Source organism: Thalassophryne amazonica, chromosome 8 (assembly GCF_902500255.1).
Source record: "Thalassophryne amazonica chromosome 8, fThaAma1.1, whole genome shotgun sequence".
Classification (NCBI taxonomy): Eukaryota; Metazoa; Chordata; class Actinopteri; order Batrachoidiformes; family Batrachoididae; genus Thalassophryne; species Thalassophryne amazonica.
The window spans coordinates 55357482-55372696 of NC_047110.1; the positions used below are offsets into that span (position 1 = coordinate 55357482).

Here is a 15215-nt window from a genome sequence, read left to right on the forward strand (position 1 = left end):
ATGAAAACTTGGTGCAAACCAGAATTAGCTGCTTCCTTAAGCCACTGAACAATCGTGTGAGGTGAATCTGCAAAGCAATGGAACATTTGAACACTTACTGTTAATTTTGTTGTTCTTCTTAAAAAAGTTGTACCTGTAGTTTAAAAAAAAATCAAATAAGGTTTCTTACAAATAGAAAAATCTAATAATAATCCCTCTTTTTTAAAAAACTGTGGTAAGTAAGTCCCTTTGGCTGTTCCCTCATTGCCACTCGTCAGATCCAAAGTAGATCTGCATGTTGATTTGGCACAAGTTTTAACCCAGATGCCCTTCCTGACGCAACTCCACATTACATGGAGAAACATGGCAGGGGTGTGGTTTGAACCAGGAACCTGCTGCACTGAAACCAAGCGCACTAACCGCTTAGTCACCACCCCTGCTTTTATTCATGAGAAAATTTAATTTTAGAAAATTGAACACAACTGAAAACAGATTAAACCTTCAATAAAGACTTTCATAGAAGCCAAGAATTTTTTGTCTATGTGAATACTTAAAAAATGTAGTATAACTATAAACAGATTTTCTCCAAAAGTCAGTTGTCCTCAGTATATCCTACAAATCTAGAACCTATGGTTCCCCACGGGTCAACGTCCAAATAGAACAAATTATCGCAGAACTTCTCACAGACATCCCACTTCAGGGGAGGAACTCTAGTTTGCCTGAGTGGAGTGTGTAATTCCGCTCAGCTGGTGTGAAAGTCCTCGAGCCATAACCAATTAAAAGAGTAAAGGACAGCTTCTAATCCTTTATCGGAAGTATCTGTGTGGAGCACAAAAGGTTGCTCGAAGTCTGGGTAGGGGAGAACGGGGGGTTTGTTAGCATGTCAATCAACTTACATAATGTGTCTTGGTGTCTCGCAGCCCAACAGAGGCTCTGAATGCAAACTGGGTACACTTTTCTCTCTGCCCTGGGGACTTGCTTTGAGACTTCTCTCCTCTGGTTTTCTTAGCTTGCAAAAGTTCATATATGGGAGCAGCTATCCTTGAGAAATCTTGAATACATGAGTGATTAGAACTCAAAAAGCCAACAATCCTCCTTATATCTCCCACAGTGGCCCGTGATTCATTCTGTACTGCATCCAGGCCATCATACCTCACTTGTCGCTTAAACAGGTCACACTTTACAGGCTGAAGTTTGATGCCATGACTTTATATAGCTCTGAGGACTTTTCCAAGTCCCTCAACATGATCCTTGAAGGTTTCAGCATAGCACAGTATTTCATCCAAATATGGAACACAAAACACACCTCTGAGGGGGACGAGCATTTCCTCCATGCTACGTTGGAATGTGAATGGTGCATTTGTCAGGCCAAAGGGTATTCACACCCGCTCATACAAGCCCCAGGGGGGTGATACCTCTGCAGTGAATCCGTAGTGGTACGCCTTCATTTGTTCTAGCATAGAGAACCAACTCTACCCACCCGATGTGTCTGTAAGGTCTTGAATTCTTGGTAAGGGGTGTCTGTTTGGAACAGTGTACTGATTCAGCAAGCGATAATTGATACAGAGTCACAGCGTACCATCATTCTTCGCACACAGACTACTGGTGATGAATAAGGGATTTGGACTTTACAATCCAGCCTTTTGCCAGGAGATCCTCAGTATACTTGTTTACCTCCCTATATAGGAGTTTTTGGATTGAATAAGAAGATTTTTGAATTGTGGCATTGTCTTTGAGGATAATGTGCATCTCCAAACAAGTTACGACCGTCAAGAACATCATAAAAATCATCATTATTTATTTGTCTGTCTGTCTGTCAGTCTGTCTGTCTGTTAGCTTAGCTGTTAGATTTTGATGAACTTTTCACCACAGATGGATATTTGGCCATGGACGACTCCATTAAATTTTGGAGGTGATCCGGATCTGGATTCTGGCTCAAGATTTCTGGATCAAAATTACACTTTATGTAGGCTTTGAAGATTTATCTCAAAACTACTTTCTCTCATCAAACTCTCACCAAATTTGCACCACAGCTAGATATTATGGCATGGAAGACTCCACTGAATTTTGGAGGTGATCTGGATTCTGGTTTCCGATGTCACTTTATTGACCTTATTCAGCCCAGCCCACTTTTACAACAGAGGCATTTCCGTTTTGTCTTAGGACTTCCGGTGAGTGGTGTTTTCAATATCAAACAATGGAAGATATTACATGGATAGAAACAAAAACCTTTTTGAAAAGCTAAAAGCGATCCACTCTGGCTCACCCACGGGTCATAACAGAGTGGGAAGATGACATGAAAAAGTGGCCCTCGATTATTTTTAATTATTTTGTGTTGTCACTCACCGTGGCCGGTTTGGCTATGAGGAACAACGAGCTCCGTGTCGCACAGCACCGCTGAATCTCATATAAAAGCACAATCAAGTTAAAATACTACCCGATAAGTAGTACCACCATAATGCCAAGATTACGTAACGTTAATACACATATGTTATTTCATGCAGTACTTGGTTGCATCAAATGCCAGAAAATGAGTAAATTAGATAGCAGCTAACGCTACAAACACAGCTTACCCGTTTATCTCACTAGCATCTGCCGTGGCTTCTTCAACGGAGCATTGTAGCCCAACCATTTCTCTGGGTAAGGATCCAGTTGTGTGGGTTTTTTCTCCATTAAATAAAAAGAACAAACATAGGGACGTTTGGTGGATTTTTCAAATTCAGCGCCTTTAGCCAGCACTGGAGATCTTCGTCTTTCGATTGAGGAGGGAACAAGTTAAATGCTGGTCCATGGCATTCAGATCTCTCCTTTGCATGTTCAAAACATTGTTCTGAAAGCGATAGTTTCCTCTTCTTCCAGTTGTTGTGCCACTCATGAACTGAACAGTTAATGCTGCTCATGTTTGGACACTTCTAGCGTACTCTGTTCCCACATAGCTAATTATCGACGCAGTGGCAAACCGGAACTTGTTTGACAAAATGGAGCCGCCCACCCTGACTTCCAGAATAAGGTGACTAGGCTTTCAGGATTACATCAAAACTACTTCACGGAGTTTAAAGAAAGTTTCAACACAGATAGATATTTGGTCATGGAAGACTCCATAAAAATTTGGAGGTGATCAGAATATGGATCCAGATCCGGATTCTGGATCAAGATTTTACTTAATGTAGGCTTTGAAGGATTACTTCAGTACTTCACAGATTCTCACCAAATTTGCACCTCAGATAGATATTAGGGCATGGAAGACTCCACTGAATTTTGGAGGTGATCCGGGTCCAGATCTCGATCTGGATTCTGGCTCAGTATTTCACTTTATAGGCTTTTAAGGATTATGTCAAAACTACTGCAGAGATTTAGACAAAATTTTCACCACAGATAGATATTAGGCCATGGAAGACTCCATGGCCTAATATTAAATTTTGGAGTGGATCAGGATCAAGATCCCGATTCTGAATCATTTCTTAAATTTTCACCATTTCAAGGATCATCTCAAATCTGGTTGATGAATCTTGACAAAATTTAAATCACATATGGCTATTGTACAAAGGAAGATCCTGTTAGAGTTGTATGTTGGGAGTGATCCAGATCAATATGTAGGTCCTGCAGAAGAAACATACAACATCACAATGTAAAACCAAGATCAGGAAGACACTATTTTGTTTCATCTTGTGAAAAAAATATCAGACCGCAACACCTTGATCAGTCGGATCATTCTGGATCAGTATGCAATTATTGCATTGTGTTGTGGAATCCAGATCCATGTAAAGTCCGGGTCAAGACGTGAATCACATAGCTTTTATTTTGATGTCAGAAATCTCAGATTGCTCTTGTTATACATCTCATGCTATTGTCATGTCATGCAAAAGCTTCCAGCTCTTCCCTTAACATCTTTTTATTGATTTTCTGTTGCCCCTCACTTAAATGATCTAGTTCAACTGGGGGGTCCCATTCATGCACCTCCCCTGACTCTTTATCATTTTTCAACTCCTGTGACCCTGCTGTAGTGACTTCCCGTGTGATCTCTGATTGAATTTCATAAGTCTGTATTATCTTTGCTATTGGCTCAATTCTCCCAAGAGTAGTTCTACATATATATATATATATATATATATATATATATATATATATATATATATATATATATATATATATATATATATATATCTCAAGTCATGTTTGTTGTGATTGGCAATGGGGACTTTGACAGAGGGGACTTTTTTGCCTGATAGCTCTCTGGAAGGCTGTAGCCTACATCTACAACTCTGGAGCCTCCTCATTGGGTTCAAAAACTACAAGGATGTTTGATGTGTCAACTGTGGATGGTATATTGCATATGATATGCTTGACCTGCCTAGATAGAATGACTACACCCTGTAATCCCACTTTATGTATAGCAAGAGGAACCACACTCTCATTTGCAACTTTGGCCCAGATAAAGCTGACCAGTGTCATGGCTTTGTCACCTTGGAGGTTGATTGCACCTTGAAGGAGATTGACAGAAGTAGGCAAAATGTCTGCACCCTCCTATGATCCCAATATTAGCTGTTCAATCACATTAAACCCAATTAATGGATGGTACATAGGAACACTACTGAGTAGGAAGGGGACTTGTATTGACAAACTGGGATCACTGTTATCTGGGAGAATCACCATAACACTGTTACAACGTGTGTCATCACAATAATTTCTCCCTGTGTGTGCTTAGTTTTGAGTCCATCATCAGTCTGCTTACATAGCCCATGGCAGATCATACCTGATATAGTGTCTCCTATCTGACCCCCATATACTGTAAATTATCTATGCTAGAGGAAAGATAAATCTCTTAGAGAGACCACATTCTCAGATACACAGTGTTTTTGGGGTCTGTGGCAGGGTGACTGTTCGGGTAATTGTGCAACAGTGGATGTAGGTGTGTGTGACACTGGTTCAGTAACTCAGCTAGCTTACTACCAACACCTCATAATTAGCCATTAGCTTCTCATAGTCAGGAACCTGAGAATCAGTAGTCTCAAGAGGACACGTGTATGCATTTTTCACCCTCTACACCACTGTGCTGAATAGCAATGGCAGATGTAGATCTTGGTGCTAATGCAATCATTCATCCTCTCGTTGTCCAGGCTGCTTGACTTCTTCATCCTGATCAGCAATGAGGTCAGCAATAAAGTCTCTAATACCAGAAAGTTAGAGTCCCTGGTCCTCCCAATCAAGTAAAGCTTTGTAACTCAGGTAAGTACAGATGAAATCAAAACAAGTTTTTTCGTCCCCCCAGTTTGGGGTTGAAGCATCCAGATCTGGTACCGGACTGATGTTCCAAGGCCAGCCCTAACTTATGTTTGTGAACTTTTGTAGTTCTTTGTATGTGGAACATTTCCTGAAATGAATGACGGTAGACCAACAACATGATTAGTTCAGCTCACCGCTGCATTTATCTGCTATTTTTTTATGTTTCACTGCTGTGTGCTGTAGCATCACACGGAGACAGACATTTGTAGCGCATGGTCTCGATTCGTCCTAATTAAATAAATACATTAATGCTGTCTCAACAAAAACCTAAGGTTTGGAAGTGAGGACAGAGACAGTGTTTTCACTCCCAGTTGAGAAATTTCTGTGCCATCTGGAGATCTGTAGATAAGCTCTTGGAGACCCCCCCCCCTTTGGGCCTCAACACTGTACTTCAGAGCAAAACAGAACTGTAACTCAAAGTTCTTCAAAGGGAGCCCTTGCCTTTTTTTTCAGTTAAATTTCGGTTACTATGAATTACATGACATTATAATGGCTTCAAGTCAGAATCTGAAATTTCCCAGGCCCAAAGAACGCATAGCCAAACATCAAAGCCAGAACCTCTCAAGACTGCAAAAGGATCTTCCCCCATGGTAAGACATGGCCATAAAACTTTGAGTCTTGACAACAAGCTATTATCTTTAGGTCCAAGTGAAGAAAGACCTTTGCTTAAAATAAAAAAATTGTATCAGTATTCTTTTATTCATATATAAAAACTTCTAATGTTGTTTGTATTGATTAATCAAACAAAATTCTTTGTATATAATCATTCTATTTTATTGACATGTGTTCCTTGTAAGTGATGTGTGTTTAAGTGTGATCTTTCTTCATTATCAATATGTTGATGGTGGAGCATTCTGTTTATCCAAAGGATATGTTTAAGTGAGTATTAATAATGTGTATCCATTCAAGTGTCTTAGAACAAATAGTATGCCAAAATAGTTAATGTGTTTAAATAATTGAATCATTTCTTTGTCTGCCTTTGAGCACATGAAGATTTCTGTGAGATTGAATGGGCGGAGTTTAGTGATGTCAGTCCCCTTTAAAAAGTTAGAACAGAGGCTTTCTTCTCTCTCTCTCGTTCCGTTCTTCAATCTCTTTTCAAATCTCTCGTCTCCCTCTCTTGGAGTACTCTGGCAACCTCTTCTGCTCACTCTCTCTTCCTTTCTTAAATGCTTAATTACTTTTGAATCAACAAGGCCCCATGCTAAGCTAACCTAAAGCTACCACGTGGCATTCATTCATTGCTTCATTCTTGTTTTGAGAATTTAACCTGATGCTTTAAGGTGCATCAAGTCTTTCGACGTTTTAAGAGAACTTCTGATCTGAACTTTTCAAAATAATAGCAAATTTACAGAAAAGCGACTTTCCTTTTTCTGTAATTTTCCAGCGCTTTTAAAGTTTTATCCTCTTTTTTCTAAATTCACAAAGACTTGTAATCTGGCTCCAACCAACTTTTTAAAAGCTACCAGAAACCATTTTCAACAAACGCCTTCCACCTCTGGGATCCAGCAAGATGACGTCCTGACTGCAAGCAGCCATTCTGTCGGTAAACCCAGCTCACACAAGGAGACCGCTGAGTTAACCCCTGACCCAAGTGAGCATGCTGCAGAGCCTATATCAACGACGGAGAGACGGGTTGTCGGAACCACCTCTTCAACATATCAGCTAAGTGACCCAGTTAAAGGGTCCAGAAAAAGGGTTGTTGTCAATGGATGCAAAGTGGCCCCTTCTTCTTTTTAAACATATTCATATGTTTATTTAATAATTTTCTTAAAAATAATTGGCTTCAAATTTCATCACTAAATTCTAATCAGATTTATTTACTTAAAGTCTTTAAGCGCCATCTCTCTTTCTTTCATGTCTCATGAGTTAAGCAAATGTTTCCCATACAAAAATGCCAGTAAACTGTTCATTTCTTGTATAATTGTAAATAAATTGTAAATATTTCTGCTGTGGTTCATTTTGTGTTCAGAAGGAAACCCTTCAGTCAATCGTATCGTAGAATTCAGACTTTCAGATCCTAGACTGATTAATTAAACTGAGACTGATTGATTAATCTGAGACTGATAAATTAATGAAGGTTTAAATTAAAGTACCTATGCTTTAAATAGATGGTACCCTGAGGATTATATTTATCCTAATTAAATAATTATTAAACCCTAAAATTGTTAATTATTTTGATGACCCATTAAATGAGGTCTAGGTCAATTGAATTCAATTTGGGAGTTTAACAATACTTTCACTACATTAAATTGGTCCCTCGGTGTGAGGTGCCATTCCATCCAAATAATGAAATTAATTTAATTTCATTACATGTATTTTTGATGCAACCGTGTGAAGGACCTGTAAATTCACTACATTATTTCTGGTGCCTGCGTGTGAGACGATTTAGAATTTCGCTACACATTCATTTACTCAGTTGTTTGTGTCATTCAACAGGACACTTTGTTGTTTGATAAAGACATTTATAGATATTTATTTGCTTGAAATGATCATGACTATTAATTATATTTTATCTGGAACCTGACATGAGGACAAGCTCAAAATAGTGACACCATCACGATCGCTTGTATAACAAACGCTTTAAGTGTGACTCGACTTGGTTTTAAACGCATACTGAAAGCAAATGAGTCCCATTATGAAGTTTCCACCTCTCTTGTTTTTTGTTTGTTTGTTTTTAAATAAGAAAAGCAGTTTATTGTTCTGCTTCTTGTTTCCACTGTAATGAAAACTCATGATTGCGAATTGTGATTCTTCATTGTATAAGTTGCACGGGTCTATAAGTCGCAGGACCTCTGAAACTAGTAAAAAATAAATAAATAAACGTGATTCATCCTCTGGAAAATGCAGTACATGAATGCTACATAGATTTGCCCTTAACCAGTGTTCTCATTGTCTACTCATTTCAGCAAGACACTAGCATGAACCCTTTGTTTTCATTCTTCAATTCTATTCCATCACTTTTCTCTTTGACAGGTGTTTGATAATTGCAGATGTGTCAAACTGGATAATTTCCAACCTGGCAACCTGACAGCCACTCTGGGCCAGTGTCCACACATTGACAGCTGCCAATCGATCTTCCCTTACTTTTTGACTCTGTCCATGCTCACGTCTTTGTGCTGCTCATCAGGTCAGTCATCAGTCCTCCCATAGACCCTGTAACAAAGTCATGCTGTCTGTCATTAGATCAGTGCAGGTCCTCTGAAACGTTTAACTTGCACTTTTTTTCATCTGCTTTGCTAAAACTTCCTCATTCAGCCAATCAAGAGCTGACAGACAACAGAGTGAGCCAATTGGTATTTGGCAGCTAGGCAGTAAATGAGTCCACCCACCACTTTAATCATATCTTAGATTTTGTTCTGACTTATGGTATGGAAATTGAAGACTTAACAATATTCCCTGAAAACTCCCTTCTGTCTGTTCATTTCTTAATAACATTTACATTTACTCTGATGGACTACCCAGCAGTGGGGAATAAGTTTCATTACACTAGAAGTCTTTCAGAAAGCGCTGTAACTAGGTTTAAGGATATGATTCCTTCTTTATGTTCTCTAATGCCATATACCAACACAGTGCAGAGTAGCTACCTAAACTCTGTAAGTGAGATAGAGTATCTCGTCAATAGTTTTACATCCTCATTGAAGACAACTTTGGATGCTGTAGCTCCTCTGAAAAAGAGAGCTTTAAATCAGAAGTGCCTGACTCCGTGGTATAACTCAGAAACTCGCAGCTTAAAGCAGATAACCCGTAAGTTGGAGAGGAAATGGCGTCTCACTAATTTAGAAGATCTTCCCTTAGCCTGGAAAAAGAGTCTGTTGCTCTATAAAAAAGCCCTCCATAAAGCTAGGACATCTTTCTACTCATCAGTCAGAGTCAGAGCTCTATTGAGCCGAGTATTCCTTTAACTTTAACTAGTAATGACTTCATGACTTTCTTTGCTAATAAAATTTTAACTATTAGAGGAAAAAATTACTCATAACCATCCCAAAGACATATCGTTCTCTTTGGCTGCTTTCAGTGATGCCGGTATTTGGTTAGACTCTTTCTCTCCGATTGTTCTGTCTGAGTTATTTTCATTAGTTACTTCATCCAAACATTCAACATGTCTATTAGACCCCATTCCTACCAGGCTGCTCAAGGAAGCCCTACCATTATTTAATGCTTCGATCTTAAATATGATCAATCTATCTTTATTAGTTGGCTATGTACCACAGGCTTTTAAGGTGGCAGTAATTAAACCATTACTTAAAAAGCCATCACTTGACCCAGCTATCTTAGCTAATTATAGGCCAATCTCCAACCTTCCTTTTCTCTCAAAAATTCTTGAAAGGGTAGTTGTAAAACAGCTAACTGATCATCTGCAGAGGAATGGTCTATTTGAAGAGTTTCAGTCAGGTTTTAGAATTCATCATAGTACAGAAACAGCATTAGTGAAGGTTACAAATGATCTTCTTATGGCCTCAGACAGTGGACTCATCTCTGTGCTTGTTCTATTAGACCTCAGTGCTGCTTTTGATACTGTTGACCATAAAATTTTATTACAGAGATTAGAGCATGCCATAGGTATTAAAGGCACTGCGCTGCAGTGGTTTGCAATTTGTTCATGTAAATGGGGAATCTTCTTCACAGACTAAGGTTAATTATGGAGTTCCACAAGGTTCTGTGCTAGGACCAATTTTATTCACTTTATACATGCTTCCCTTAGGCAGTATTATTAGACGGCATTGCTTAAATTTTCATTGTTACGCAGATGATACCCAGCTTTATCTATCCATGAAGCCAGAGGACACACACCAATTAGCTAAACTGCAGGATTGTCTTACAGACATAAAGACATGGATGACCTCTAATTTCCTGCTTTTAAACTCAGATAAAACTGAAGTTATTGTACTTGGCCCCACAAATCTTAGAAACATGGTGTCTAACCAGATCCTTACTCTGGATGGCATTACCCTGACCTCTAGTAATACTGTGAGAAATCTTGGAGTCATTTTTGATCAGGATATGTCATTCAAAGTGCATATTAAACAAATATGTAGGACTGCTTTTTTGCATTTACGCAATATCTCTAAAATTAGAAAGGTCTTGTCTCAGAGTGATGCTGAAAAAGTAATTCATGCATTTATTTCCTCTAGGCTGGACTATTGTAATTCATTATTATCAGGTTGTCCTAAAAGTTCCCTGAAAAGCCTTCAGTTAATTCTAAATGCTGCAGCTAGAGTACTAACGGGGACTAGAAGGAGAGAGCATATCTCACCCATATTGGCCTCTCTTCATTAGCTTCCTGTTAATTCTAGAATAGAATTTAAAATTCTTCTTCTTACTTATAAGGTTTTGAATAATCAGGTCCCATCTTATCTTAGGGATCTCATAGTACCATATCACCCCAATAGAGCGCTTCGCTCTCAGACTGCAGGCTTACTTGTAGTTCCTAGGGTTTGTAAGAGTAGAATGGGAGGCAGAGCCTTCAGCTTTCAGGCTCCTCTCCTGTGGAACCAGCTCCCAATTCAGATCAGGGAGACAGACACCCTCTCTACTTTTAAGATTAGGCTTAAAACTTTCCTTTTTGCTAATGCTTATAGTTAGGGCTGGATCAGGTGACCCTGAACCATCCCTTAGTTATGCTGCTATAGACTTAGACTGCTGGAGGGTTCCCATGATGCACTGAGTGTTTCTTTCTCTTTTTGCTCTGTATGCACCACTCTGCATTTAATCATTAGTGATTGATCTCTACTCCCCTCCACAGCATGTCTTTTTCCTGGTTCTCTCCCTCAGCCCCAACCAGTCCCAGCAGAGGACTGCCCCTCCCTGAGCCTGGTTCTACTGGAGGTTTCTTCCTGTTAAAAGGGAGTTTTTCCTTCCCGCTGTCGCCAAGTGCTTGCTCACAGGGGGTCGTTTTGACCGTTGGGGTTTTTACGTAATTATTGTATGGCCTTGCCTTACAATATAAAGCGCCTTGGGGCAACTGTTTGTTGTGATTTGGCGCTATATAAATAAAATTGATTGATTGATTGATAGGCAGGGACAGATGAAAAATGTGCAGGTCACAGGATCCTTGAGAACCAGGGCCGGGAACCACTCCAATATATTTTGCTTCTTACTGTGTTCCAGCATGCCGGGTATAGTGCTGTAGTTTCACTGTCATCCTAAGAGATAGTCATGGAGATTTACCCACCATTTAGGGCCTTTTCAATGTGATGATAATTTATGTCTTCACTATTTTCTTCCAAATATTACAGGTTGGGTTTTTTTTTAACCTCTGTTTGGAAGTGTTTGAAGCTTGGGGTGATCAGGACTCTTCAACACAGAGCCCTTCAGGTGCCCACAACTACAGAGGGAAGGGCTAAAGAACAACAACATGTCCGGAAAGCCCTCACAGTATGTGGGTACCCATGATGGTCCCTGGATAAAGTGCAGAAGTCCGAAAGAACAAAGAGACCAGACAGACAGGAGACGGAGCCAAGAAGAAGAGGTCTCTCCCTTATTTAGCAGGAGTAGGGGAAAAACAACAGAGGATCTTCAGACAGCACAAAATCCCAGTTTACTTTAAACCTGTTAACACATTGAGACAGAAATTAGTTCACCCTAAGGACAGGATCCCTAGTTACAAACAGAGCAATGTAATGTTTTCTATCAGATGTTTGGAAAACTGTAATGAACATTAGCCGTAATAGCCGTTACACAAAAGGCAATACCAGCACCGCAGAGAGGGCGCCGGTGGACCTCAGTCTGCAGTTCATCTCCACCTTAAAGACACTAACCACACGTTTGAGGACAAGGAAGTTAAAATCTTAGCCAGAGAAAAGAAATGATTTGAGAGAGGAGTGAAGGAGGCATTGTATATGAAACAGTTGAAACCCAGCCTTAACCGGGGAGGGGGTCTGAGACACGCTTTGTCCTCTGTTTACAATGGAGCACTCAGGTCTAAGAGGTTTCAGTCTTTTGTTTATGGTAGAGTCATTCACATCATCGCCTTGGGGCAACTGTTTGTTGTGATTTGGCGCTATATAAAAAAAAATTGATTGATTGATTGATTGATCATCATGAGAGTCATCAGGAGAGCCATCAGGAGAAGCATCAGTCCCGTCGTTAGGTGTCATTTGGAGGGTGCTAACTAGAGCACAATAGGTGCTAATTAGAGCAATTGTTAGTCACAAGCTAATAGCAGTCTGCCTCTCGGTAAGAGGGGTCTGGTTAGGTTTAAAACTCCAGCTTTTGTGGCTTCTGTTATTCTTCTCTACAAGAGTCAAGACAGAAGTCAAACTACCAGAGCAAGAATTTTAGCTGAGGAAGCTTCTGTGATTTGAAGCGAAACGTCCTCATGTCAAGCATTCCAGTCCAGTCGAAGATTCAAGCTTCTCTACTAAACAAAGTGTGAAGATCTTCAGCCAGCCAATCTCTGAACAATTAACAATACAAATATAGAGGAAATTTTGGGAGTCCATGCCGGTGCACAGGACGGGAGGCTTGCAATAGAAGGCACCACTCCCATCTCTGGACAGAGCCACACCTCAAACAGAGAGAAACAAAACAGAATCAGGTGTCAGAAAGACAACAAATACAGTATAATTTGTCAGCATTAAGCAACAAGAAAAACTGAAGAAATAATAAGCTGATTGCCGGCCACTAACCCTAAGCTTCACTGAAAGACCCAGACTTTAGATAAAGTCAAGGCTGCGGTTCGCTCTCTTTACTCATGGAATGAATTAAAAAGGGTAAAAGGCATAGTGCCATACTATGCCAGTATGCTAGCCATATGAAAGGGACAATAAATGCATCTTAAGTTTGGACTTGAAAGTCTCTACGGAATCTATTTTATTGACACAGGGAGATCATTTTACAGAACAGGGGCACAATAAGAGAAAGCTCTGTGACTCGCAGAATTTTTATTAACCATAGGGACACAAAGTAGTCCTGCACCCTGACAACGCAGAGCCTGGGCCGGTACGTAGGGTTTAATTAGGTCACCTAGGTAGGGGGGTGCCAGTCCATGAACAATTTTATAGGTTTGTAACAGAACCTTAAAAGTTGATCTCACAGGGACAGGAAGCCAAAATGGCTGTAATGTGGTCAAACTTTCTTCTTCCTGTCAAAGGTCTGGCAGCAGCATTTTGAACCAACTGGAGACCCCTAATGCTGGACTGCAGTAAACCAGAAAATAGAACATTGCGGTAGTCCAAACTAGAAGAACCAAATGCATGAATCAGGGTCTCAGCATCAGCCACAGAGAGGCTTGGACGAATCATCGCAATATTTAGCAGGTGGAAGAAAGCAGTCCTCATAATATCTCTAATTTGGGGGTCAAAGGACAATGTAGGATCAAAAATTACCCCGAGGTTCCTCACTTTGTTAGTGTGATGTAAGACACACAAGCCTAGGCTAAGTGTTAGCTGTATTGTATGTGTTCTTGATTTTTTGCAAGACCCGTAGAATTTGCATGTGCAGGACAAAAGTGTCCACGGGCAGTCTTGCGACCTTCTACAGTGCTGCATATACGCAAGTGATGCGCACATCTCAAGCATGGTTTTGCCATATTTTTCCATGTAGACTGCCCATAGAAGTTGTGAGTGAGTCTTAAAAAGTGTATGCTTCAGTTTTTCTGTTGAGTGAGGTGGCAGCTTACACACACAGAAAGCCACGACACTAAGCGTGCTACCTTCACTGTGGAAACACACAAAGAGGCACACGTGTACAGTGCTTTACATATAGGAGGACTGAAATGGCACATTTAGATGAGACTTAACATCACTGAGAAACTCAGGTATTAATGACATTAGCCCACCAACTCCATGTCAAAATAATCATCAAATTTTTTTTTTTTTTTTTTTTGGGGGGGGGTGGGGGTTGAATCCTTTTTGCAGGTTTATTAATCCTGAGCTGAAGTCACTCACTCTTGGAATCTACATATTGGCCAGTCGCATGCTTGGTGAGAACCATCTTGTACTTCTGCCATGCAGTTTGAATTTCAAATACATCTCCTCGGAGGAAACCTTTGGCATAGTGTATGTCAGAGGGTGTATTAAAAGTCACTTTTTTGACATTGTATAACAGCTGGAATGCCTGCTCCTGTATACTTTGGAGCTGCTATTGACACCACATGCCGACACTGGGAAGAGAGGACTTGTGGAGAATGTGGAGAATGTCAATTACACAACACTTCAGCCTACAGGTTTGTCACACAAATTTTTGTGCACCACTTTTTTGGCAATATGCAACAGTTAGAAATTGCACATTTTCTCGTGTTATATAATATTCTAAACACAATTTGTGAAGTAAAATGTTAGACCCACTGTTACCCTATAAATGTGAATGTAGATTTTGTAGTAAAGGCAAATGATTCCATGTTTTTCTTGCAGGATAGTGTTCCTGGGTCTGACACTGGGCCTGAGGACAGTCTCATACTTCTTGTGTATCTTGGGCTTTGTACTTCTAAAAAGACATATCAAGAGAAAGGAGAACAATGCCTTGCTCCATGGCAGTGCAGAACTGGACACAATGGGGAAAGAGGAGATTTTTGTGTTCCCCGACTGCAGTTTCAAAGCGGAGACTCACTTTTAAACTTTAGCACACCAAAGCCTTTTTGTTTAATTTCCAATAACACAGACTCCATGGAGAAATGATTCATTGTGGATAATTCAACCCTGTCTCATGGCATATTGTGATTCAGCAGCACAAAATATACATTAATCCATTGGTTCGTGATATTGTGATGAAAAAAGCGCCACATTTTTGTCACGGCAACACAAATTCATTCTCATTCATTCCGTGATGGCTGTACGAAATTAAAAGTGTGTGTGTGTGTGTGTGTGTGTGTGTGTGTGTGTGTGTGTGTGTGTGTGTGTGTGTGTGTGTGTGTGTGTGTGTGTGTGTGTGTGTGTGGGTGGGGGGGTCGGGTGGTTATGGTTAGGGTTGGGGGAAGGAGTAGTGTTAGTAATAGTGAGTTAAAAAAAAAC

At 40.1% G+C, this 15215-nt stretch overlaps 1 protein-coding gene across 1 annotated transcript in view; it reads left to right on the top strand.

The window, feature by feature from the left end:
• Nucleotides 1-14831, top strand: part of LOC117514905 (solute carrier organic anion transporter family member 1C1-like) — a 71804-nt gene extending 56973 nt beyond the window's left edge. The window contains exons 11-14 of the mRNA XM_034175474.1: nucleotides 8239-8372; nucleotides 14124-14188; nucleotides 14314-14431; nucleotides 14619-14831. Coding sequence (XP_034031365.1) covers nucleotides 8239-8372; nucleotides 14124-14188; nucleotides 14314-14431; nucleotides 14619-14820 — 519 coding nt within the window. The 3' untranslated portion in view covers nucleotides 14821-14831. The remainder of the gene's footprint in view (nucleotides 1-8238; nucleotides 8373-14123; nucleotides 14189-14313; nucleotides 14432-14618) is intronic.
• The last annotated feature ends 384 nt before the right edge of the window (nucleotides 14832-15215 follow it).